Below are 22,678 nucleotides of genomic sequence, written 5' to 3'. Positions count from 1 at the left end.
GACTGCGGGTGAGCTCAGACAGGAGGACCTTCGTTTACCCCTTCGTTTGGTTTCAGCACCGTCAGTGCCTTGGCTGCGCACAGCGGTGGCCCCGCTCAGCCTGGAGGGAGACAGCACGGACAGGGGGACAGTCTGCCCATCGCTCGTTAAACAGACTAAGTGTGTGTGTCCCTCCCCCCGCAATAAAGGGTGAGCTCAAGGCTTTCACAGGCATCCTTTGAAGAAGGGCAAGGGAACAGAAGTGTCTCTAAAACCAGAGTGCATGGGGACAACTGGGCTGTGGCCATCCCAGACCCCAACCAAAGCCTCCTCGTGCAGCTGAGGAGGTGGGAAGGGGCATCTCACCCTCGCTGGATGGGGACCAGCTTCCACAGCCAGCAGGACCCGCTCAGTGGGAGCCGTGCGGTACTGGAGCAGCACGCAGAGACCCAGGCTGTACCACAGCCCCACTCTCATCTCCCCAAAACACACATCGTCTGGCACACACAAGTGTGATTCTAGAAAAGAAGTTCAACATTTGATGGGTAAATTGTAAAAAAACAAGTTTATTTGAAAAAACTCAGCCTCTTACACAATTTCTGATCAACATTTACTAGAACTTGAGAGCCATTAACCTGCTCCACGTACATTAAGATATTTTCCAGCACTAAAAAATAAAAAATAAATACGTACAAATTCTTTCCTCCCCCTTACATGTCCTAGATTGAGTGGTTAGGCATCCACCACCTTAAGATCTCAGTTGAACAGAAGCAAGTAAAAGAGGTTTCTCTAAGGGATAAAAGAGCGAAAGCAGAAGGCCTGTCTCAGGGATGTACCATCTCCACCCATCCCACCCAGCCCCTCCAACTCTGCCTGGGGTCAGCACCCAAAACACCCATCTGGGTGGGATTGATCAGCACAGGGATGCTCCAGTGGAAACCCACCCCGTGGGGGGGGATCAAGGCCAGCACCCCGACCCTGCCGTGCTGCCACGTTTGCACCCATTTCACATCACCCAGCATAAGGCTGAGAAGAGGCACATCCAGGGCAGAGTCAAGGGGCAGGGGGGGGACTGGGGGGGACCCCAGCGCTCCCCACAAAGGCTCTGTTGCAGGGGCTGGGCACATGGGGGCTGCTGCAGCCCTGGAGTGGGCAACACTGCTCAACATGAACCACGGCCATCCTTCTTCAACTCCATTATCCCATGAGAGCACAACTAAAAAAAAAAAAGAGGGATTTTAAACAACTACAGTAGCTAAAGTGTTTTCAAAACATACCTAAAGACCACCTACAGAGCCAGGAGGCACCTGGCACAGGAGCTGAAGACCACCATGCCCCGTGCCTGGATCTCCCCCTCCGCGGAGGGCCTGCAGTAAGAAGCGTGTGAAGCAGTATTCATCCGGGGCTGGCCCTGAAGCCCATCGTGCTTCAACAAATCCAGTATCCTGCTTTTTATGGCTTTTTAACAACAAACCCCCGCAAAACACAGGCATAGGCACACACACACCCATCCTGAGCAGAATACGGAGCTAAAGCACGGTTTAGAGTTAAGGCTCATCCAGATTCGGCTAGATATGAAGACTATAAGGCACATATTAGTACATTCATGTTACTGTTAAAAAGCCAGACTATAAAAAACCCCCCGCCCCCCAACACACGAGGATACTGCATGTGTAGCCCTGTTACCTTTGTTGAACACAGATGGAAAGACAATTCAGAGCCTGGTTTAAAATGAACACCTGGTTTAAACACTTCTCACAGCCACCCAGCGCCAGTGGAACACTGCCCCAGCCACCACACCAGGGCAGCGGCGCTTCCCCAACACTCCGGGATTGAGACCGGTCCCTCACATGTGGCTCTCCTCCTCTTTGACACCATCCTCCGCGCTCTTCTGAGGCGAGGGGGCCACGTCGTTGTTTGCCTCTTTCTGCTTCTCAGCCTCATCCACGTTGGTCTCCTCTTCCTTCCCTTCGTTCCTTGCCTTCTCCTCTGCCTTCTGCTCCTTTGCCACCAGGCGGTAGTTGATGCCCATCCCGATGAAGAGGTAGATCCCAGAGACAATGAGGATGATCCCGCAGGCCCAGTACGTGTACTTGTAGTCACCGTACATGTCGTTGAGCTTCCCTGAGGGACAGAGATGGGACAGCTTAGAGATGTCCCCAGAACTGCTCCCGGTTGTGGATACATTCCCAAGAACAGCCCAAGCCCATCACCCTCAGCTTCAGGCCTTTATTCCTCTGGCCCCTGCTCCCCCACCCTGTGCCAGGGGCTCAGCCCTCTTTCCCTGGCCATCCCTCAATGCTGGGGTGGCCTCGTGGCTGGTGCTCGCCCCTGCCCCAGTGCCCAAGGCTGCCCATGGATCGGGGAACCCACCACCCTTCAGCAATGCTAGGCAGGATGGGCAGAACTCACGGGCACAGCACACCATACCTAGCAGAGGGGGTCCCAGAAGCACCGGGCAGCACTCCACGATGGTCACGAGGCCAACGGCGCTGGAGAACCGCTGTGCTCCTACCAGGTCCATCAGGGTCTCAAACAGGACCGAGCTCAGCCAGCCAAAGGCAAAGCCAAAGAAGCCAGCATAAATGCAGAAGCCAGCGTAGGTGGTAGACATGGGGGCCAAGAGGTGGCACACCCCATTGTAAATCACAGAGATGGCAAAGAAATACTGGACTCTGGGTCTGATCCACTTGGTGTTTGCCACCAGTCCCATGGAAGGTCTGGCCACCATGTCTACAAAGGCCAGGATGGAGAGCAGGAAGGCTGCAGACTCATTAGCAATCTTCTTGCTCTTTGCGTAATTGCTGAGGAAGACCAAAGGAGTGAACAGCCCAAAGAACATGATCACATTGCCTGACAGATAGAGCAGGAAGCCCCTGTGCGTGAACAGGGACAAGTCTAAGAACTTGTTGATCGTCTGGAAAAATGTGCTCTTCTGTTTCTTGGCCTTCCCGCCAATGAGGTCTGTGCTAGTGTCACCATCGTCCTTTTTCACCACCTTCCCGGCTTCCTGCAGCACCTCCTTATTGGCTTCTTTCTTCAGCTGATCTGGCTTGGGGCCTATGGGCCGCATCAGGGATCCGGCAACACAGCAGTTCAGCAGGAGACCGCCGAGGATGAGGAAGCTGCCGCGCCAGCCAAATATGCCAAAGAAGAGCTGGTTCACAGGTGCCAAGGTGGAGAGGAACACGGGGCTGCCCGCCATCGCCAGCCCGTTAGCCAGGGGACGCTTCTTAAAAAAGTACTTGCCGATCATAGTTAAGGCTGGGTTCAAGTTAAACGCAAGTCCAAGACCTGAGGGAGAGAACAGGAGACGAGGGGCTCAGCTCAACCACCCCCACAAGCCAGCAATGCCAGAAGAGCTGCTGGGACGAGCAGGAGCAGGGTTTCACGGCCGACTCGGCTGTATTAACTTTGAGCGGCACTCAGCCCTCGCTGCCGACTTGGGAGGAGGCACCAGGGCAGCAGCGAAGCCGCAGGCAGGAATTTGGGAGCTGAAAGGGGAGCGTTGCCCTGGCATTGACCGGTGGGGCACAACCCTAACCTGGGGCAGGAACAAGAGATGCTTTATACCCTCGGTACCAAATACTAGTCCCATGTACAGTCACTAGTACTGTCTCTCCACATTATGTCACCGGGCCATCTCTTATTAGACTATACAACAGAAATCTAGGATTTATGCAAATTCATTGTAGATGTTCCCTTACAACTACTGGGTTTAAGGTGCTCCTCTTGCTGCCCCAGGAAAGACCTTACCTCCGCAGAAGCCCCGTTAGGGCAGAGCCATCACTTACCCCCTACGACCCCCACGCAGAAGTACAGCTCCTCCACTGTGTTGCAGAAAGAGGCTGCAATCAACCCGCAGCCGGAGAGGCAGCCGCCAGCAATCATGATGGGTCGGCTGCCGTATTTGTTCACCAGGATGCTGCTGATGGGACCTAGGGATTTGAAGGAGATACGCCCAGAGATGAGTTATCTTTGCACAGGAGACAAGATGGATGCATGCAAGCACGCTGGAGGTTTATCGCAGAGGCTTCTAGCTTTCGCACAGTGACACTTCACCCAGGGAGGGAACTGGGGTAAGGGGAAAGGACGGGAGGTTCAGAGGCAGCTGGAGATAAGAGAGTGACATTTGGTCAGCAAAGAAAGCTGAGACTTCTCTGAGCAAGCTGCCTTCTGTGGGCTAAACCAGGAGCTGCCCCCCCAGGGACAGGGTGAAGCTACTCTGCTCTGGGGGCTTGGCAGCAAGGCAAGTGCACAGCAACTGCCCATCTCCAGCAAGAGGCTTCTGATCAAGACCAAAGCTGTGAAAAAACAGCTTTGATGGGCACAGGCAAAGCTCCCTGAGCACTTGCAGGAGGAGCAGCAGCACCGTGCAGCCCTGGGGAGAAGGGGTGCTTCTCATTCCACTACTACCCCTATGGCAGGAAGAGCCCAATTGCTCTGCATGCTCGCCCTTTAAGTGCTTCGTTATTAGGAGCTTTAATCCAAAGCAAACAGCGATTAGATACTGTGAAGCATGCTCTACAGATACTAAAATGTATTTAAATAAACTGAATGAACATCCATTGAATATTAACAGACCCAGTTTTGCCATTAACAGATAACAAGGTTGTCAACATGTTATTCATGGGTCCTCAGACACTACTTGACCTTTTTGCCCAGTTTAAACAAAGCTTGGTGAAGGTTACAGAAGCCCTGCCGCCGCAGAGGCTCCCCCAGCCCTGCAGTATCCCGCTCCCCGCAGCCAGCTCAGTGCCTACATGCCGGCCAGAGCAGCCTGTGCTAGCGGCTGTGACCTGATGCCACCAGCAGTCGGGAAGGGGCCATGTCCCCAGTCCCATGAGAGGGGGTAGCAGGTCCCAGGGGCTGGCACATCACCTCAAGCCTCAGACACTTCCCTGCAGAGCTCTCAGCACTTTGCAAAACCTGTACCTTGAACTCAAACGTGATCCCCTGGACAGAGTCTAACGGCAGCAGTGGCCTTTCCTCCAGGAAATCCAGCCCAGAGCAGCAGGCTCCAAGGACAGCTAGCAGGAAGCCACTGGCTAGACAGCACCATGTACCCTGGTGGCAATCTTTTTTTTTTTTAATTAAAAGATAAAAGAATTCACACCTACTCCTATTTTATAGATTCACAAGAAGCATTTCTGACCAATTGTTAGCTGATCTATTTTGATTATTCATGCTGTGAAAAAAGTCTAAGTAACAGAACCAGAGTCCTCCCTAATCCTAACGTGGAGCTGAGAAAGGGGCATCTAAGATTCTAACACCCACGGACCCCGACAGTGACTGCCCAGGGTGGCTGCATCAGGCTGCAGGACACACTGCTCCACAGCCCTGGCCGGAACAGAAGCTACCCCAACTCTGCGCGACACCATCAGCCCAGGATGTTTTGCCAGAACATGAGCTACTTTTTTTGCCTCCAAGCAAGCATACAGTTCCCACAGGAAGGTGCCTTTGGGAACAGCGAGAACGGGATGCACACTGCGACCACTCCAGTGCGATTCGGACCCTGCAAAGGGTCTGGGCTCAGGCTGCAGGAGGCACGGAACAAGCAAGAGGGACAGCAGCACATTCCCACGCTCTGGTAGCTGGGGGATGCACCTGGGCAGGCCTGGGGTACCTTCAGCATCTCTGCCACTGGCATATGGGCAAGCAGTTGAGACCAGCAGGCTGCTGGGATTTAATGGCAACAGTTGAAGTGGAGCAGGAGAGGCAGTGTCAGCTTCCTGCTAGCTGCCCTTGGAGCCTGCTGCTCTGGGCTGGATTTCCTGGAGGAAAGGCCACTGCTGCCGTTAGACTCTGTCCAGGGGATCACGTTTGAGTTCAAGGTACAGGTTTTGCAAAGTGCTGAGAGCTCTGCAGGGGAACAGAGGACAAACCCAGGACTGGAGGAGGGAGCTCTCACCCCCACTGCTGGGCAGCTCCAGGCAGTGCCACCCCTGGGGCACCCAGGAGAACCAGCCCTGAGCTATTAGGAGAGAGGGAATGGCCCAGATTGAGTCTCATTAAGGCAGTTACAGGGTTTACAAGCTTGTTATAACATCAGAGCAGGGAAATGTGCTGGTCGCTTCGCTAGCTGAGCTAGGACAAAGCAGAGCCTGTTCCCCAAAGGAAAAGCCTCGTGCTTAGCTGGGTGCTGACGTCAGCTCCTTTCGATGCACAAATGCAACGAGGACCTGGGCAGTTTGCCAGCTGAGGATGGCAGTAGTACAAGCTCCGATTCGCCTCTGAAGTGGACACAACAGCAGGCTCCCAATAAGAGTTTCTTTCAGCTGAGCAACCCAGCGCAAAGCTGTGTTTGCAGGCAGGTATGAGACACTGGGGTTTGGAGATGGGCGAGGCGAGGTCTGGGAGCACATCACCCCGCAGGGAGTGCTCTGCCTGCTCCTCGCCAGTTAAAGACAAGCATAAACCACGCAGCCTGGGGATTAAAAGACTCCAAGAAGCCGTTTCTGAAGGATTGGGGAGGGGAGAGCTGCTTCAGTTTAAGTAGTTTTGCTTTGTTTGCTCATGTCACCATACTTCCAGTGCACTCTGCCACCCTCAAACACTGGGGAGGAAGAACAGGCAGCACCAGGTTTCGGTGCACTCCAGAGCACAGCTGAACCGTCAGAGCTGACCAGAAATTGGGGACAGATCCCTAGATACAGCCACTGTTTGCTGGATTAATAAAATTTTTTTTTAAAAATATGTATCTTGTCTAAAAGAGACCCCATGACCAGGGCTCCCACGCGTGGCTCAGCAGCTCTCCTGGCCTTCAGGCATCTACAGCACAATGTAACAAGGACAAGGGCAGAATTACACAAGTCCTAATTCCCCGGAAAGATTTTACTTAGAGCTTTGCAGAGGAGGACAGATTAACCCGGTTTTTGTATTCTGGGCATTAAATAGAACTTTTTGAGCAACCTCCTTCAAGCAAACTTGCTAACTGAAGTTTTGCGCTCACGTAAGGAGAGAATTCCAGCTTTTAGCAAAGTTTTGGTTGTTGTCACTACAGCAAGATGTGAAATCATCAGACCCAGCAGGAGAGCCGCATCCTGCACTTCAATGCGCAAGCACACGTACTGCTGCCTCCGGTCCACTTACCTCCTGCATACATAACAGCCAGCATGATGGAGGAAATCCATGAGACTTTGCTGCTGGATGCATTGAAGATGACCTCAATCTCTTTGAAGAACACGGTGATGGATTTGGGGAAGGCATAGGAAAACCCAATGGAGATGAAGGCTCCGATGACCACGGCCCATCCCCATCCTCCTTCAGGAGGAGTATATCCCACAGGGCCTCCGATGGCCGGTGGCATCTTGAACCAAGTTGGTGATGACTCAGTTGGGGTTCAAAGATCTGCAAAGGACAAAGTATTGTCTCAGCTGAAAGCAGGCGGTTGCATCTCTGCTCCCCAGCATGCAATGGCATGGCTTGTGCCCCAGACCACCTCTGGGAGAGCTGATCCGAGAGGCAAGCACTCAGGGCTCACCAGCACACCGGCCTCATAAGGCCATCCCAAAATACATGCTCAGATTGCAGCTGGCCTTTCAGAGCCCTGGCCAGCAGGTATTTATAAGCCACAAACTTCAGACACGATGCCCTGTCCTAAACTGAAAAGGGCAGGCGATGACCGTACCAGCAGCAGCCAGGGCACAGCGGTGAAGCAGCCAGGGCTACCGGCAGTACGGGGCTGGACCCACGGAGGGTTGAGCAGGGCAGCGGCCAGTCTGGCCAGGACTCGCCTGCCCAGGGCAGAGCCCCTGCAGCTTCCCCAGCAGTGCGATCCCAGCACAGCCCTGGCACACCGCAAAATCTGGGGAAGCCCCAGGGCACCCAGAGCAGGAACAGCACACCCAGGTTATTAAACACAGACACACCAGGGGAGACAAGTCCACACACACAAGCCAGGACACCTCCATTTCTGCGAAGAAAGAGCAGGCAAGCAGGTGTCACAGCACACCCACCAGCCCTGAAGGTCACAGGCTGTGGCTAAACTTAGCCTGAGCAGTGACCAGGAATGCTCCCACACGCTGCCAGCGCTGCCCGGGGAAGGAAGGGACATGGGTCTGCCCGGAGCAGCCCCAGCAGAGTCCAGCTCCCCAGGGGCTCAGCCCCAGCAGGACCCCCCAACCCAGCTGCAGCCATCCCCTCCTCCCCTGCCAAAAAGGCTACAGCTGGTTTCACAAAAGCACTCAAGTGTAAAAAGAGTTCACCTTAAAAGCTCAAAACCAGAAGCTATTAGAAAACAAAATAAATGGGGAAATGTCATCCTGGCTTGCTGAAGTGTGGAATCCCCTTAGAGAGGCTGATTCAGAGACGTTTGGAAACCAGCAGGGTCGGACTGCTCATGCATTCCCTGTGCTACAGCTGCTGCACAGCTGGATCACACCCTGGAGCCGCGGTCACTCAAAAAATAAGGTTGCTTCAGGCAGCAGAGCACAGCACAAGCCATCCCAGGGAGGAAACACAACCAGGAGCAGCTGCTCACAAACGTGGTTTACAATATGCAAAGCAACAGGAATTGCTACAGGCCCCAGAAGTCCTCTGTGCCCCTGCAGATTTTAGAAGACATTTTGACGCCCCACAGCCCTCCCCAGCCTCGCAGCCAGAGATCCCCCCTGCCCATATTAAACACCATCAGCCAAGGAAGGGGACAGACTCCTTTGCCAGAGCCCACTCCTTGCTCTGCAGTTCTCTGCTCTGCTGCTCAGGTTTCCACTTAAAGAAAAAGCTGCCTTCAAGCAGGAAAGCTTTCTTCAGAGCTCCCCCCGGTCACATCAGGCACAGCAACAACTTCAAAGCAGCATGCTGGCTCAGAGAGGTGCAACCTCTATTTATAGCATGCATTCATTCAGGCTCACAGCGATCACCATCTCATCCACGGCTGCTGACATACCAGCATCTACCTGGCACGTCCCCTGATGCCCTCGGCACACCACAGTACCGTAGGTACCCGCCTTGCTTCACTTGCTCTGTGTCACTTCGGTACACATCCAAGCCCAGAATCCAGGCATCCCAGCTGAAGCACAGCCCGTGGCCCCAAGCTGCGGGGAGCCCCTGCTCCCACCCGGCACCGGAGGCACAGGCAGCAAAGTTACCCGATACGGGACGGGGTTTGCCAGAGCCACCCGACACCTGGACATGCTCAGATGATGCCTCAGACCCACGCAGGGCAAGAGGAAGCAATGCACAGAGCAAGAGGAAGCAAAGCATGGGGAGGCTGGTTTCTGTGAGCTGCTAAGACTGGTTTAGCGTGACCTGGACACCAATTTTTTCACTGGCAGCGTATTTTCCTGCTTTCTGGCCAGTGCAACACATGACCATCACGAGCAGATCCGAGCCACCCCGCCACTCCAACAAAGGAATCATTTACAAGACGCTGCCTCGGGCACGTCCGCGGCTGAACTATGCTCGGGAGCCAGAGGAGCTGATTTCCTCTCAGGCCCACGGGGACCACAGCCGTGCCGAGCAGCCTGTTCAACACCAGGTCGAGCCCACTCCAGCGGGGTCTGGCGGCAGGCAGGCCCCCTGCGCAGAGCCCGGGGCCAGCACACACCTGCAGGCACCAGCTTGGCACCGGTAGTCGGGGGATAAAGTGCCAGGCTCTATCTGCAGAGGCCCATCATGTACCTTCAGCCTCTCGGTATGGGAAGCAAGCCACCCGCCCCTCGTGCTCTTCCTGAAAAGCCACTGTGAACCCTGGGTTTTGCTTAACATCACTTCCCCACATCGGCTGCACGCTGGAGTTTCCAGCCGCCCCTTGTTTTGAGTCATACTGAGCTTTCACAGCACTCAGTGAACTTTAAAGCATCATCTAACTACACTGATTTGTCTGAAATGTTTTTAAAAGATGAGACTACCAGGTGTTGGCAATAAAAACTACCAGCTAGGAATACAATCTACTTGTTAGCACTAATTAAAACTACTGGCAATTAAAGCTATCCAAAGCAAAAGCTGGGAGGTGCTGATGAGATATCGGGGATTTTTCTGTTTTGCTCCTGAGACACACACAGGTTTAATTCTTCCACCCCTCCCAAGGAGCTTGACAGCACCAAAATTACTGTGGCTTGGTTCATCTATTCGTTCTTTCCCTGGGAGCAGCATTCCTTCTCCTGCGGGTGCTCAGGTAGCATGTCTCTATAAAATACAAAGACTTCTGGCAGGTTAGACATGACCTCTCTTGCATTGCTGAGGCACAGTGAAAAGCCTTGTACTGAACAAGGTTTGAGACCATGAAGCAAGATTCCCAAAGACTGACGCCAGAGGGTTTACATGATGAGTTCTGCATGCCACAACATTTTTCCCTGACTCACTGAAAATCCTTATTAAGAAAGATCAGTTTTAGAAAGCTCTTCCTTCAACCGCATTAAGGCTTCTTGCTGATTTCCTCCTTGCCCCCACACAGAAGTAGTTTCAAACAAGAGACAAAAAAAGCACATGTAAGGCAGCCAGTTCAATTGGAAAGCTTCCCTCCCCTTTGCAAAAAGGAAAAATAACCACCCAGAACATAGTTAAGGCATTTACAGCTCTGTTTTGGAAGAGCTGCGACGTGTAAGACGTGTTTGGAAATCAAATTCACAGCTGCCAGGCAGCCAGCTACAGTTTGCCCTATTAGGGAATAAAATAACCATATTTGCAGTAATTAAGACTGATGAGACCAAGTAATGACTGCAAGTATCACATCTGCTCCCCGTGTCTTGACTAATCCACAGGAATGGGTAGCCTACAGCAAGCCTCCTCTGCACAGCAGTGCTGAGAGCAGGGACTCAGGTTTCTCAGGCAATGAGAACTGTATCATCTCGAAACAGATACCACAGAAGACCAAAACCCTTTCCATTTCCTAGGTTCTACACACAACACTGTTATCCCTTCTCCAGAGGGGCCTGGAACAGAAAGATTTCAAGACTTCTAGTTACATAATGCGGCAAATTGCTGTGCTTTTAAAAGCCCCGGACTGGCAGGACTCCAGAGCGGAAAGACAGAGGCTCACATTTATAAAGCGCTGCAAATGCCACAAAATATTTCTGGGGCAAACCCTTTATGAAAGTGCCCTCACATTGCTCCTTTTCGGGGTCAGAGGAAGAGGGACGTTCCATGCCCACGCAGGGGGCCATGCCAGGGCACCTCGCACCTCTGCCTCCCCTCGCGCATCCCTCCAGCCCAAGGCTTTCTTACTCTGGGCATACGCTCACCTGGCATTTGCTGCCACGTGAGCTCGCAAAACCCTTCCCTCGGAGCAGCTGGCAGAGCTGAGGCTGGAGAAGGGCAGGCTTCCCTGCTCAGCCACAGGGCAGGCAGCAGAGCCCCAGCTTCTGCTCCTGCAGCCCATCACCGCCCCAGAGCCTGCACAGGCTGGCAGGGCTGCCCCGTGCCGCTGCAAGGAGAGAGAGGTTCACCCTGCACCTCGGCACGCTCCTCCTCAGCGGGCGAAGTCCACGGTGGCTTGTCCCAGCACTGCTGTGGGCAGGCTGCCTCTGCTCCTGGCCATCTGCTCCAGAGAGGGACACGGCAATGCCCAGAGCGGGATCTCAGCGGCAGCAAGATAAGATCCCCAGGGATGTCCCTGTTGCACAATGGCCATTTGGGCTCCTCGTGCCTTTGTCAGCCAGACCCGACCTTTGGCCAGCAAATGCCAACACTGAAACACCCAGGCCAGGCAGGACAGGCACAAAGCTGTCCCTTGTCGGCAGCACCAGATGCCGCTGCTCCCTGAGCAGGCTCCTGCCTTGAGCTCCCCACATCCCTCCCCTCTGCCGGAGCAGGACACTGCTCCCTGGGAGCCTGGCGAGCACCCATTCCCACCTGCCCCATCCCAAAGCATTATCCAAACGAGAGCCTGAAACACATCTATCCCTCCCCACCCTGCCGTGGGATAGCACAGGACCATAAACACCCCCGTGGGACATTTGTCCACATGGGGAGCCAGCAGACCCCGAGCATCCCTTCTGGTCTCTGAAACTAAACTGAGATCTTGTACCTCCTGCTGGGGAAATGGAGGTGCTGGCAATCACAAACTGTTCACAGCCAATAACGCTTTATAGCTTCAAATTCAGCCTTTTTCTGGCCAGAAGCAAGATGAAATAGAAATTGCTATGAGCTAATGAGACACCACTTTCACCAGTTTTAAGCGGGTTTATAGCATTAAGCACAGAGCTGTAATTCCAGCGAGCACCCACAGCTGGGGTTTAACCTGGCAGCGCATGGCCTACATGACTCCCCAGCAGTGCAAGGGCTCTGCACCAAGACAATAGTCGATTGAGGTCCTGTTCGGCCGCAGCGTTTGCTCACAGGGTGAGGCAAGGTCAGCAGCACGGGCAGGGTTTGCTCAAGGCCAGCAGCCCGCACAGGCGAGCTCAAGGTTTTAGTCAGAAGCAGCCCGGCCCGCTCAGCGCCTCTCCCCACGGGGGACAGCGAGCGCACCCTCAGACGTGCCTCGGTCTGCCAGCCTGGTGAGCTAACGCGGGCACGCAGACAGGCAGACGCCATGGGGCACAGCGGCCGCGCTGGCAGAGGCAGCATCGGCAGCTGCCCTCCTCAGGCTCCCAGCTGCACCCCGCCACGAGCCCCAGCCTGCAGAGGCACGGAGCAGCCCACTCACCCCGCCGGCAGCCAGCGCACCCTGGCCAGAGCCAGAGCCCTTCCCTGGACGCCTGCCACGGGTGTCTCTGGCAGACAGAGACCCCCGGCCACCCGAGGACAACTCCCTGCATGGCAGCTGCAGCGCACAGGGTGTGAAAAGCTGCAAGCCGCCTTGCAAAGTGGGACCTTGGGATGGTTTGTCGGAGCTTTGGGGGGAACAACCAACCAGAAAGATGGGCAGCTATTTCTGCCTACCAGGCAGATACCAGACAAGCTCCCATCCTGGGCTGCTGCGCCCAGTTATTAGCACTCAGCCTGTCTGAGCAAGGACCAAGTGTCTTACTAGTACAAGAAAGTGTGAAGTCAGGCTTAAGCAAGCTATCAACAAGACCAAGGCAGAAAGCAGGGCTTATTTCTATACTGGAGCCTGGCTATCAACCACTGGAACAGGCTGCCCCGGGAAGCAGTTGAGTCACCATCCCTGGAAGTATTTAAAAGACACGTAGATGTGGTGCTTAGGGACATGGTTTAGTGGTAGACTTGGCAGTGCTGTGTTAATGGTTGGACTCGATGATCTTGGGTCTTTTCCAACCTAAACTATTCACGTGAAGCAGCTTTTATGGGTGTCTTCTGGGCTCACATCAGCTTCATCCCTAGGCACAGCACCCAGAGCCCCACGAGAGGACAGCTAATCCCCAGGCAGCAGGGGCTGGCAGCTGCCCACCCTGCGCTCACAGCCCATCTCGCTGCCAACCCAGGACAAGGTACCATCCCTCCAGCTCAGGGGTACTGGGGACAGAGCAAAGGCACTGCTGGTGATACAGACTCTCCTCACGCTCCTTTCTCTAGGGGAATGGCTTCCCGCAGCACTGGCTGTCAGCCCCCCAGTCTCGGGAGGGGACAGGGGGCTCTCAGCCCCTGTGCAAGATGTCACAGTCCTACCCTGAGCACAAGCCGTGCTCTGCCAGGGAGCAGAAGCAATCCTCTCTGCACTAGTGGTGCTTGGAATGCTCTTGGGACACCCCGTGCCCGCCAGGAAATCCTCAGAATGAGAAAAATGTGGTACCAAATAGCATTGGCATTCTTTCATTAGACACCCGCACCACCAGCCAGGGACACGACCACTCCAGGTTTCACAGCAGAGCAGGGTAGCAGGAGGCTGCAAAACCCCAGAAAGTCACAGTCAGAACGTAACTGCTGCTCTTCCCTAAAAGCAAGACTGAGCAGTCTTTGCTCCCAGCCACTGCCATATTATCACTTCATTAAAGCCCCAAAACCACAGCTGAAGCAGTACAGGGACAGAGATGGGAGATTCTCACCAAGGACCCAGAAGTCAGGTGACTGCAGTTTCAAGAATTAACTACAGCCCCATCTTTGGCTCCAGTACAACTACACTGCAGCAGCTTTAAGGGCACATTTGAAAGCGAGTCATACCGACATCACTAGCGAGAGGCGCTCGCTTCCTTAAAGTCGCTGTTATAGGCTGATTCCACATAAGGAAATAGGAAAAGCCATAAAAGCGCAACAATGAGATTAGGGCTACAGTGCTTAATGTGATGCAACTTGCCTCCCTTAGCCTACGTGCAGCTTTTCAACTCCTCATAAAGGATATATAAAATAATAGCACGCAAGTCACTGGGTATTTTCCACCTTAGGTGCCAGATAAGTCAGGCCAATTGCGTGAGATAGGAGCCCACAGAGAACACATGCAACCATTCGCACCTTTTTCAGGAGCCACCTCCTGGAAGGGGAGGATGCTTCACACCTTCCCGGGCCAGGACCAGGCACAGCCACCCCTGTGACTTCGTGGCAGGAAGGTTTGCGGTAGACTAGCAAAACACTTATTTGTAATTAATCACTGGGGTGATGAATCTCATAATCTAAGACTGAGAAAGCCCCTTCTGAAAGCCACAGGAGCTCTAGGGGTTTCTCTACGCCCCCCACCCCTCAGCTAGTCTGTGCCCATTTCTCAGCCCTGCTCCTTTCCTTCTAGACACAGCCAAGAAAACCTCAGAGCAAAGACACCCAGGAGAATCAGCCAGCACTAAATTACCTCACTTAGCATGAGAATAGGATGCTTGCGCACCACAAAAAGGCTTAAGGCTCACAGAAAAGAACAAAACCAGTATCATTAGACTTCAGGTTTCTTGTGATACAACTAAAAAAAACCCCATCTTTCTTCCTTAGAAGAACCTTAAAGCTCAAGAACATCAGTAACCCTTGTGGAGCCCAGCAGAAGGAGCTGTGTAACACTTCAGCTATTTGCTGTCAGAGGGGAAGGACACAAATCCCACCTCTCCCACTGCTCTGACAAGTTATCCACCATTTCCTTGTGATCCTCCAGTTCACCCTCATCCCCTGTTCTCAAGTCAACTTTGAAACCCTCAAGCATTGCTCACCCTTTTGTGACACACTTGCACACACCTTGCCTGTGGGATCCCGGCCCCAGCCCAGACACCCACCCGGGGTGAAGCACCCCAGCAGCACATCTGCTGTGGCCCACTCACCCTCCACAGGACCCAGCTGTCATCCAGCCCCGCTTGGCTCCCCGAGCATCTCATTCTGGTGCAAACACCTGCCGCAGGCCACTGGGCTTTGCACACAGTGGTCCTCGAGATCCCAGACCACAGCAAGCTCCCACTGCGCCCAGCCACAGGGGCAGGTAAGTGCTTTGCAGGAGCCGTCAGCTCCAGCAGCATTTCAACAGCCTCTTGCTGCCAAGAGCAAGAGAGTACGGGCTGCCCAGCAAGCTCCAATGGTCCCAGCTTCCTGCTGCTGATCACTGCAAGACCTCACTGGCTGGTGACAGCCTGCCTACACACCTGAGGGCAGGCATACACCTCGGCACACAGGCACCGCTGCCGGGGACCTCGGTACGTGCAGACTCCTCCCTGAGCAACGCAAAAACGTGCGTTAACAGGCGCCTGTCCTGGGGCTCAAGCGATGTTAGCACAGTCCTGCGGGCTCCTCCGGTGCAGCCTCTTCCCTGCAAATGCTGATCGCAGCAGCGGATCACAATGCTGGAAGGACTTCAGCACCTCACCCACCCAAGTGACTTCGAGCACCCGATGTCCAGCTCCCGAGCGCCTGCTAAAAGGAAACACTCGAGGGCTGGCGCGAGCATGAGCGGGGAGCAGCATCTCCATGTGGTCCCCACGCAGTCGCAGAGGGCTCCAGCAGTGCTCCACTGGAACACTGCCCAGGGGAAGGGGAGAGCCCCCTCCAGCCACCAGCACTGCAGACCCATCGCGTTTCCAGACCCACTCTCGGAGGACACACTTCTCATGCAGCTCCCAGGGACCTCGGCCGGAGCAGCCTCCCCGGAGCTCCCCTTTTCTTATCGGGTGCCAGAGGCTCGGGTTAATCACCTCTTCCCCCCGCACCCCACCGCTATCGGGCACCTGCAACGCGGTGGGGCAGACTCCCCCACACGGCCCCTAAAAACAAGCCAGCCGTGTCTCCGGTGGGGCGCGGGCAAGAGCGGCCAGGCCAGCCGGGCCCCGTCCCCACCGGGTCCCCGCCAGCCGCGCCGTGGACGAGACTTGCCGGGTAACGGCTACGGCGGAGGGACCAGGAGCTCGGCGGGTGTGTGCCTGCGGGGCTCGGCACCTCCCCCGGGACCGGGCACCCCGCAGCCCACAGAGCCCGCGCACCCTCAGCCCTGAAGCCGGCCGGGACCCCCGAGGCCGCAGGCCGGGACCCCCGAGGCCGCAGGCCGGGACCCCCGAGGCCGCAGGCCGGGACCCCCGAGGCCGCAGGCCGGGACCCCCGAGGCCGCAGGCCGCTCCCACCCTCCCGCTGCCCCGGCCGAGCACCCCTCAGGGCCCGCGCCCTGCCGAGGGAGGTCACCGGGACAAGGGCGCGGAGAGGGCGGCGCTGCCCGCGACGGGACCCGGCCCTGGGGCGCTGCTGCCGGCGGCCCGGGGGGGGTGGGGGGGGGGTGGAGGGGGCGGCCCCGGGCACCCAGCGACACCTCAAGCAAACGGAGCCGCTCCGGGCAAGGCGCGCGTGAGCCCCTCACGCACGCGCCCGTCCCAGAGCAGTACCAAAACACACCCCCCCACCCCCCTCCCGTGACCCCCGGGCTGGGGGCGCCGGGGGGACCCAGCGGCACGGCCAGCCCCGCCGCCCACCCCACCAGCGGGGAACTCCCCGGCTCGCCGAGCCCGGCTGCGCCCACGTGCGACGGGGCCGCGGACCGAACAGGAGACCGGCCGCCAGCGCGGCCCCGCGTACCCGGGACCCCCCACGCCAGGCCGGTCAGCGGCGGCTCGGGGCTGCGCGGAGCCGCGGGGCACCGGAGCGCGGGGAACTCCCGGAGCCGGGGGTCGCGGCCCGACCCGCGCCATCCTGTCCCGTCACGTCCCGTTCCATCGCCCGCCACGGCCCAGCCGGCCACATCCCGGCCCGGCCACATCCCGGCCACGTCCCGTCCCGTCGCCCGCCACATCCCGCCACATCCCATCCCATCCCATCCCATCCCGTCGCCCGCCACGTGGGCCGCCGCGGCGCCGGGCCCTACCTGCGCGTGCCGCCGCCGGCCAAGTGCCGCCGCCCCCGCCCCCGCCGCTATAAGCAGAGGGGCCGCACCGCCGGAGGGCGGAGATGGGTCGGGCCGCCGCCGAGCACCGCCCCCCGCCGCGCCATGTGCGCCCCGCGCCGCCTCGGCAGCCCACGCGGGCCCCCTCCCGCCCCCGCCCCGGCCTTCCCCCCCCCCCCCCCCCCCGCCCCGGGATCTCCGGCCGAGCGGAGCCGTGCGCCCCGGCACGTATCACCCCGCCGGGCCGCCTTCGCCCCAGCCGCTCTGGCCCCACGCGTGTCCCTGTGTCCGCGGGTCCCGCGCGTGTCCGCGGGCCCTGGTGGCGGAGGGGAGCGGGGTTTCAGGCTGGTTCCGCCGGCAGCGGGCGGGAGGCCGGGCCGGATGCAGCCGGGGCTTTGCACGGCGTTAGCAGCATCAGCTCCGGGACTTCTCTTAACCTGTCCCGCAAGGGTGACTCCGTACGGGGGTTCCACCCGTGGGGGGGTGGGGAACAGGGGGTCCCCCCTGCGCCCTGCAGGTCACCTCCCCACGCCGCCAGGCCCTGCCGTCGCGGGGTTCTCACCCTGCCGTGGGAGGACTGCCTTTGGATGGAGAACGCTGCAAAGCGTCTTTATTAAAAACCATCGGCTCTTCTGTTGCCTGACTGTGATATTTTACGTGTTCACCACAAAATTTCTGACTGTTGCTAGCCTGAGCTGGCAGTCTGCTTTTCCACGGAGGCAGTGACGTGCGCTGCCTGTGGGGGATGTTTCTGGTGTATCTGTGATTATTTCAGCCCAAGCAGGCCCCGTGCAGCCTCTGCTACAGACGGCTACTGCTCAGCACCCCAAGCAGCCGGACGCCGAGGGCTAGGGACAAGATGGATGCCGTTGGCATTCCCCTCACCGTTTGGTTTTGCAGGAGAAAATGAGCCTGGGCTCGGCGTGCCCGACGCCTCGGTGTACGGAAGAGGCCCTTGCAGGGAGCGCGTCCCCATCCCAAGCAGAGCTCCTCGCCCTCTGGACGCAAAACTGCCTGCGGCACCCGCGCGTCGAGTACTGGCCATTCCCCACGTGTACCCAATGCTGCACAAAAGGACTGTTACCTGTGAATGCTTTTCTCTCCCACAGCCTAATGATGCTAATTGTCTCCTGGGTCGCATGTCTGATGCTCCAATTTTAGAGCCAGAAGAAGTGTGGTGTAGTTAAACTCGGAGGCAAGAGAAGGAAAGAAGGGAAAAAGCAGTGACGCTGCAGCAGGAGATCAGAGCAGCGGCAGAGGAGGCGCGAGCCCTTTCATATCAAAGGAAACCACTGCTCCTCGCCGTCGCAGCAGGCGTGTTTACGGGTGTGCTCTCTGCGTGTCAAGGCGCTTAATGGACCAGGTGCGCTCGATAAAAGACCACGGACTACAACAAACTCATTCACCCACTTCTGAGGCAAGACACCGTAAACCAAAGAGCGAGTGGGTGGGAGGTTTTCTTGATACGTCTGTTTCTGCGTGACCTAACAGGGAGATGTCTGCGCTCTATTTTGCTTAGACAACAAGATGAATAACGATGTAAAGGGGCAATTTTGGATCGAACTCAAAGCACCGCTTAGCTTTGCCGTTCTTTAACATCCCATCCAGGATCAAGCGCTCTGCACTGCCTGGGCTGAGTGCCGCCAGTTGGAGGTGGGAAGTGCTGGGGGGGGGATCCCCGCCGGGACACGGGCTGCCAGTTTCCTTTGAGGAGACCCAGCGCCGCTGGGACGAATGAAGCCGTATGACAGCTAGAGAGCGTGTCCTTTCTCTGGCGCTGCTGTACGATGCCCCGAGCACGGCTGTGTTGGAGAGAACTGCAGAAAACGAGAGGCCAGGGGTGGCAGAGCTCAAGTGAGCAGGGAGCTGCCCGAGCAGCTATGGGCTGGAAGGGCGGGCGAGAAGCCGTAGGACAGTGCTGCTGCTGCTCTTTCTCCATCTTGTGGAAAGTGGAAAGGAGTCTGCCGCTGGATTTTTGTCTCCTTTAAAAGACGGATTTAATATAAATCCCATTAGGAATTTTTTTCTCGTGAGGAAAACAGGATATTGTTTCAGGATATTGGGCAACAAAGCTGTCCTTGAAAAGCAACTCTAAGCAGCCTTGCAGTCTCGCTACTGGCTGCATTTGTCGTGGACACTAACCGAGTTCAAAGTCGGGTACAGCCAAACCATTTTACTTCCAGAGTGCAAGAGAGGCCACGGCAGAGCAATTCAAGTTCAGATTTTCTGTGTCCCGTTGTAAACACTAAGGACCCATAGTAATCTTAAAATATAATCACTAGCTCTGGTTTCTCTTGGAATTAATGTCTCTAGCAGGTGTAAAAATCTAGCCCTCTCCTCTGTCATGAATACACATGTCCTGCTTGATAAGAGAGGTAACAACACGAGTCCAAATCCAGGAATTATTGGAAATCTCTTGGGAAAGTCTGTTCTTTTGAGATATCCATCCTCGTTTCCTGACTAGGCTTTGGGAAAAGGTTTTCTGAAGTTTTGGATTCACATTTCACTTCAACTGAGCTTCCAGGCTTTGAGTTTACCCATCATAGCAACGCTGTGACAATAGATGGGGAAGAGAAGGCGTCGGAGCGCTGTCCTCGGGGAACGCGCAGGTTCTGCCTCCGTCAGATGATAAAGGCACGACATTGTTCAGGGGTGTGTTGGTGTAACGGCCTCCGTCATTGTTTAGAAAATAATCTGTCTTAGGAAGACAGAGTCTGCTGATAAGATGTTCAGAATGACCACGGAAAACCTTTGCAGTTGTGGTCATCTTTACACTCATTTAGGTCAATACTTCTCACCCGTTTGGGCTCTGTCCTCCGCCTGCCCTCAGGCTCACACAGGTCCCCCCAGGGACACAGACCGTCCCTAGCAAGGTCATGCCTCTGCAAGGTGGTCCCACGTCCCCTGGGTGAAGATGCTAGTGACCGCGTCAGAGACACCTGCATCTGCCGGGGCATGTCGGCGTAACTGGGAGTTGAGGTTTTTCTTGCACTCAGCACATTAATTGCACCCAATACGTGTTACCCAGTGGTAGCGGAGCTAATTCCTTATTAAAATCAGTTGTAGGAGCATGGTGTGACCAGTGATTGGTGAGACAAATACAGTGATTTGGGGCAGGAGATGCTGTGTGGCCAGTGGGAAAAGGATGGTCTCACGTAGTCTCTCCAGTAGTCCTGACGGAAGGGTGAGTGCCACCTCCACGTGAGCCCCGGGGGAAGCGGGAGCCGAGGAGGACAGTGTGGGGTGGTGGCAGTCAGAGACACGTGGCAGCAGTAAGCTTGCTAGATGGGAAGAGGGTAACTGCTCTGCGGAGAACTTTGCCTGCTGCATTTGCTTTGGCCCGGCTTTTCTGCATCTTGCCTAGGAAAGCCAAGGCTGCACCGTGCCGCCTGCCTGGCTCCAGCCCGCATCCCGGCAGCTGGCACGCCTGATCTTTGCTGCCAGGAGAAGGATGCTCTGCTTGGCAAGCTTGCCTAGAAATAAGGGATCCTTGACCATACAGCAAATGTTAAAAGACATCACACGGGTGCTGTGGTCCTCCCTTGACTCGCACTGTGCCTCTTCCTCATCTTCTGGGGTGAGTGCTCTCTGGCTCCTTTCCGTGGGCCCCTCGTGCTGCAGCGTACACCGGCGTGTCGCCTTTTGCCAAGGAGCTTATCTTATGCCAAGAAAGAGTATCTCTGTTCCTCCTCCCTTGCAGTCCCTGGAACCAGAGGAAAGTGATGCCGCTCGATGTGCTTTCAATGCTAATTTGCTGCTCTGCGAGGACTAGGGAGGGTCTCTGCTCGCTCTTCAGGGAGCGTGGGGGCTGCCGTCCTTCCCTGCAGATTGCCGTCCCATATGTTCCCAGCACAGTGACTCGTTCCTTCCACACTCTCCCTCCTCGTTTCCTGAGCGCTGGCTGGCTGACAGCACGTCTTGGCAGCGCCGGTCCTCCGCTTGAGTAAGCAGCCCATCCTATAGGGTCTATAGCAGGTGCTGGCAGCACCCCGGCACGGGCAGGGGAAGGGGCCGACGTTTCCTCTGGCAGGAGGGGTTCAGTCCTCTGCTTGGAGGAGAATCTCACCCCAGCGAGCGACTGCGCCTTTGCAAGCGTGCAGCCTGCTGGGATGGGGCATCACCGTGCGCTGCAGGTGACAGAGAGGCCCCGTCCTCAGGATGATGCTGGTGGATGAACACCGGCCTGCAGCCCATGGGCACTGCTGTCCCCTTCCCTGTCCCCTTCCCGATGGGGTCAACGCCCTCAGGGACACCCAAACCAGTCTGACCAGCCACGAGATCCTGTTCTGCTGCATACGCCAGATGCTGGGATCATCTTCCTCAGAAAGCTTCCCGGCAGACCTGGGGACCCCTGAGGAAAGAGGCAGGGGTACCGGGTCAGGCCACGGTGGTGGGCGTACTTCTCATCGTGTCCAGCTCTCCCGCGGGATCGCCGCTGTCCCAGAACATGCTGTTTTAATGGCTATTCCTGTTCTTGGGGTGGGGAGGAAAAGGTGGGGGCTCTGCAAATAATTTAACCATATCCTGGACCAAATAACTTCATATGTTGATAACACTGCCTCACCTGCATTTCACTCCCGCTGGTATCCCTGCCCAGAGAACCTGTTTCCGCCTTGTTTCATAGCTGCCTTGCGTGATCCCCAGCTGTCAGAGGCTGGTGGCATTCACGGCCATGTCTCTTGATCTTCAATCAGGCTGCAGCACCTCTCCCTCTCCACACAATGCATCTTTAGAATCGGTTTCCACTGCTGGTGGGTTTGGTGGCTGGGCTGCTTCTGGGAGGATGGCACATTCGGTGATCTCAGGGTAGCATCACGATGGGGATAAGCTGGAGCTCCAGGCTGCTCTCCAGCTCTGGTCCTGCTTTGTGGCATCCGTAGCAGCCGTTTCCTTGGGATGTTGCACAAAGCCCGGCTCCTCTCTGTAGTACTTGAAATTTTTGGTCCGGTGTTGTCTTGAGGAAGCTTGGGACACTCTCAGAGGTCTGAAAAGGAAGGGAGAGGATTGCAGACAGCCTGAGAGCCAAGAGGATTGCAGGCAGCCTGAGAGCCAAGAGGATTGCAGGCAGCCTGCTCTTCCTCCAGGCACGGGGCTTGCCCAGCTGGCTCTGACGCCTCTGGAGGTGCCTCGGCCCCCGCGTGCCCTGCTCCCACCGCCCACTTGCACAGGGCTCCCCAGTGCTGGGCGCAGCTGCTGTTCCTGCTGCCTCCCGCGACCACCAGCCCTCAGCCCTCCCTGCCTGGGGGGATCACCGGGGAGGCCCGGGGCACTCCGTGTTTTGGCACGAGAGCGTGCGGGGTCTGGGGAACAGGGCGGCAGGGCCCGCAGACTCCGGGGCTCTGCCCTCATGGAGGAGGAGGCTGAAGCGGATGGCAAGTGCTGGCCAGGGCAAGTGCCATGGATCTGGGTGTGAAAGGCTGCATTCCCTCAGCTGCCATCGGGCCACTCCTGGCTGATAAGCGGGACTGAGCGCTCCCGTGGCGCGCAGCGGAAGTCTTGCCCGGCATGCTCCCCTCCCGAGCCGCGACATGGCCGAGGACTGCCGCCGAGACGTCACGGCTGCGTGAGTCGCCAGGGAGGCAGCGA

General features: G+C 56.6%; 1 protein-coding gene across 2 annotated transcripts; it reads right to left on the bottom strand.

Moving 5' to 3' along the window:
• Positions 1–516: 516 nt before the first annotated feature.
• SLC16A1 (solute carrier family 16 member 1) lies at positions 517–17,222 on the bottom strand. Of its 2 annotated transcripts, none has more exons than XM_075775568.1 (5): positions 17,075–17,222; positions 7,072–7,329; positions 3,774–3,917; positions 2,410–3,273; positions 517–2,103 (listed from the first exon to the last, which is right to left on the bottom strand). In XM_075775568.1, the coding sequence occupies exons 2-5, from the start codon at positions 7,286–7,288 to the stop codon at positions 1,826–1,828; spliced, it is 1,503 nt and encodes a 500-aa protein (XP_075631683.1). In that variant the 5' UTR covers positions 7,289–7,329; positions 17,075–17,222; the 3' UTR covers positions 517–1,825. The 2 variants fall into 2 exon arrangements, with proteins under 2 accessions (XP_075631683.1, XP_075631684.1); XM_075775569.1 differs by lacking the exon at positions 17,075–17,222 and adding an exon at positions 13,619–13,709.
• Between the last annotated feature and the right edge of the window lie 5,456 nt (positions 17,223–22,678).

The sequence above is a fragment of the Balearica regulorum genome, chromosome 25 (genome assembly GCF_011004875.1).
Source record: "Balearica regulorum gibbericeps isolate bBalReg1 chromosome 25, bBalReg1.pri, whole genome shotgun sequence".
In the NCBI taxonomy this organism is placed as follows: domain Eukaryota; kingdom Metazoa; phylum Chordata; class Aves; order Gruiformes; family Gruidae; genus Balearica; species Balearica regulorum.
The sequence above is the reverse complement of the archived record's forward strand: the minus strand, read 5'-3'. Positions and strand labels throughout refer to the sequence as shown.

Excerpts from the sequence above, each read along its gene's own strand:
- SLC16A1 (XM_075775568.1), bottom strand. The coding sequence starts at position 7,288 with ATGCCACCGGCCATCGGAGGCCCTGTGGGATATACTCCTCCTGAAGGA. Across the intron at positions 3,918-7,071 it reads GGCTGTTATGTATGCAGGAG|GTCCCATCAGCAGCATCCTG; the intron begins GTAAGTGGACCG and ends TCAAATCCCTAG. Across the intron at positions 2,104-2,409 it reads TCTGGGACCCCCTCTGCTAG|GGAAGCTCAACGACATGTAC; the intron begins GTATGGTGTGCT and ends TCTGTCCCTCAG.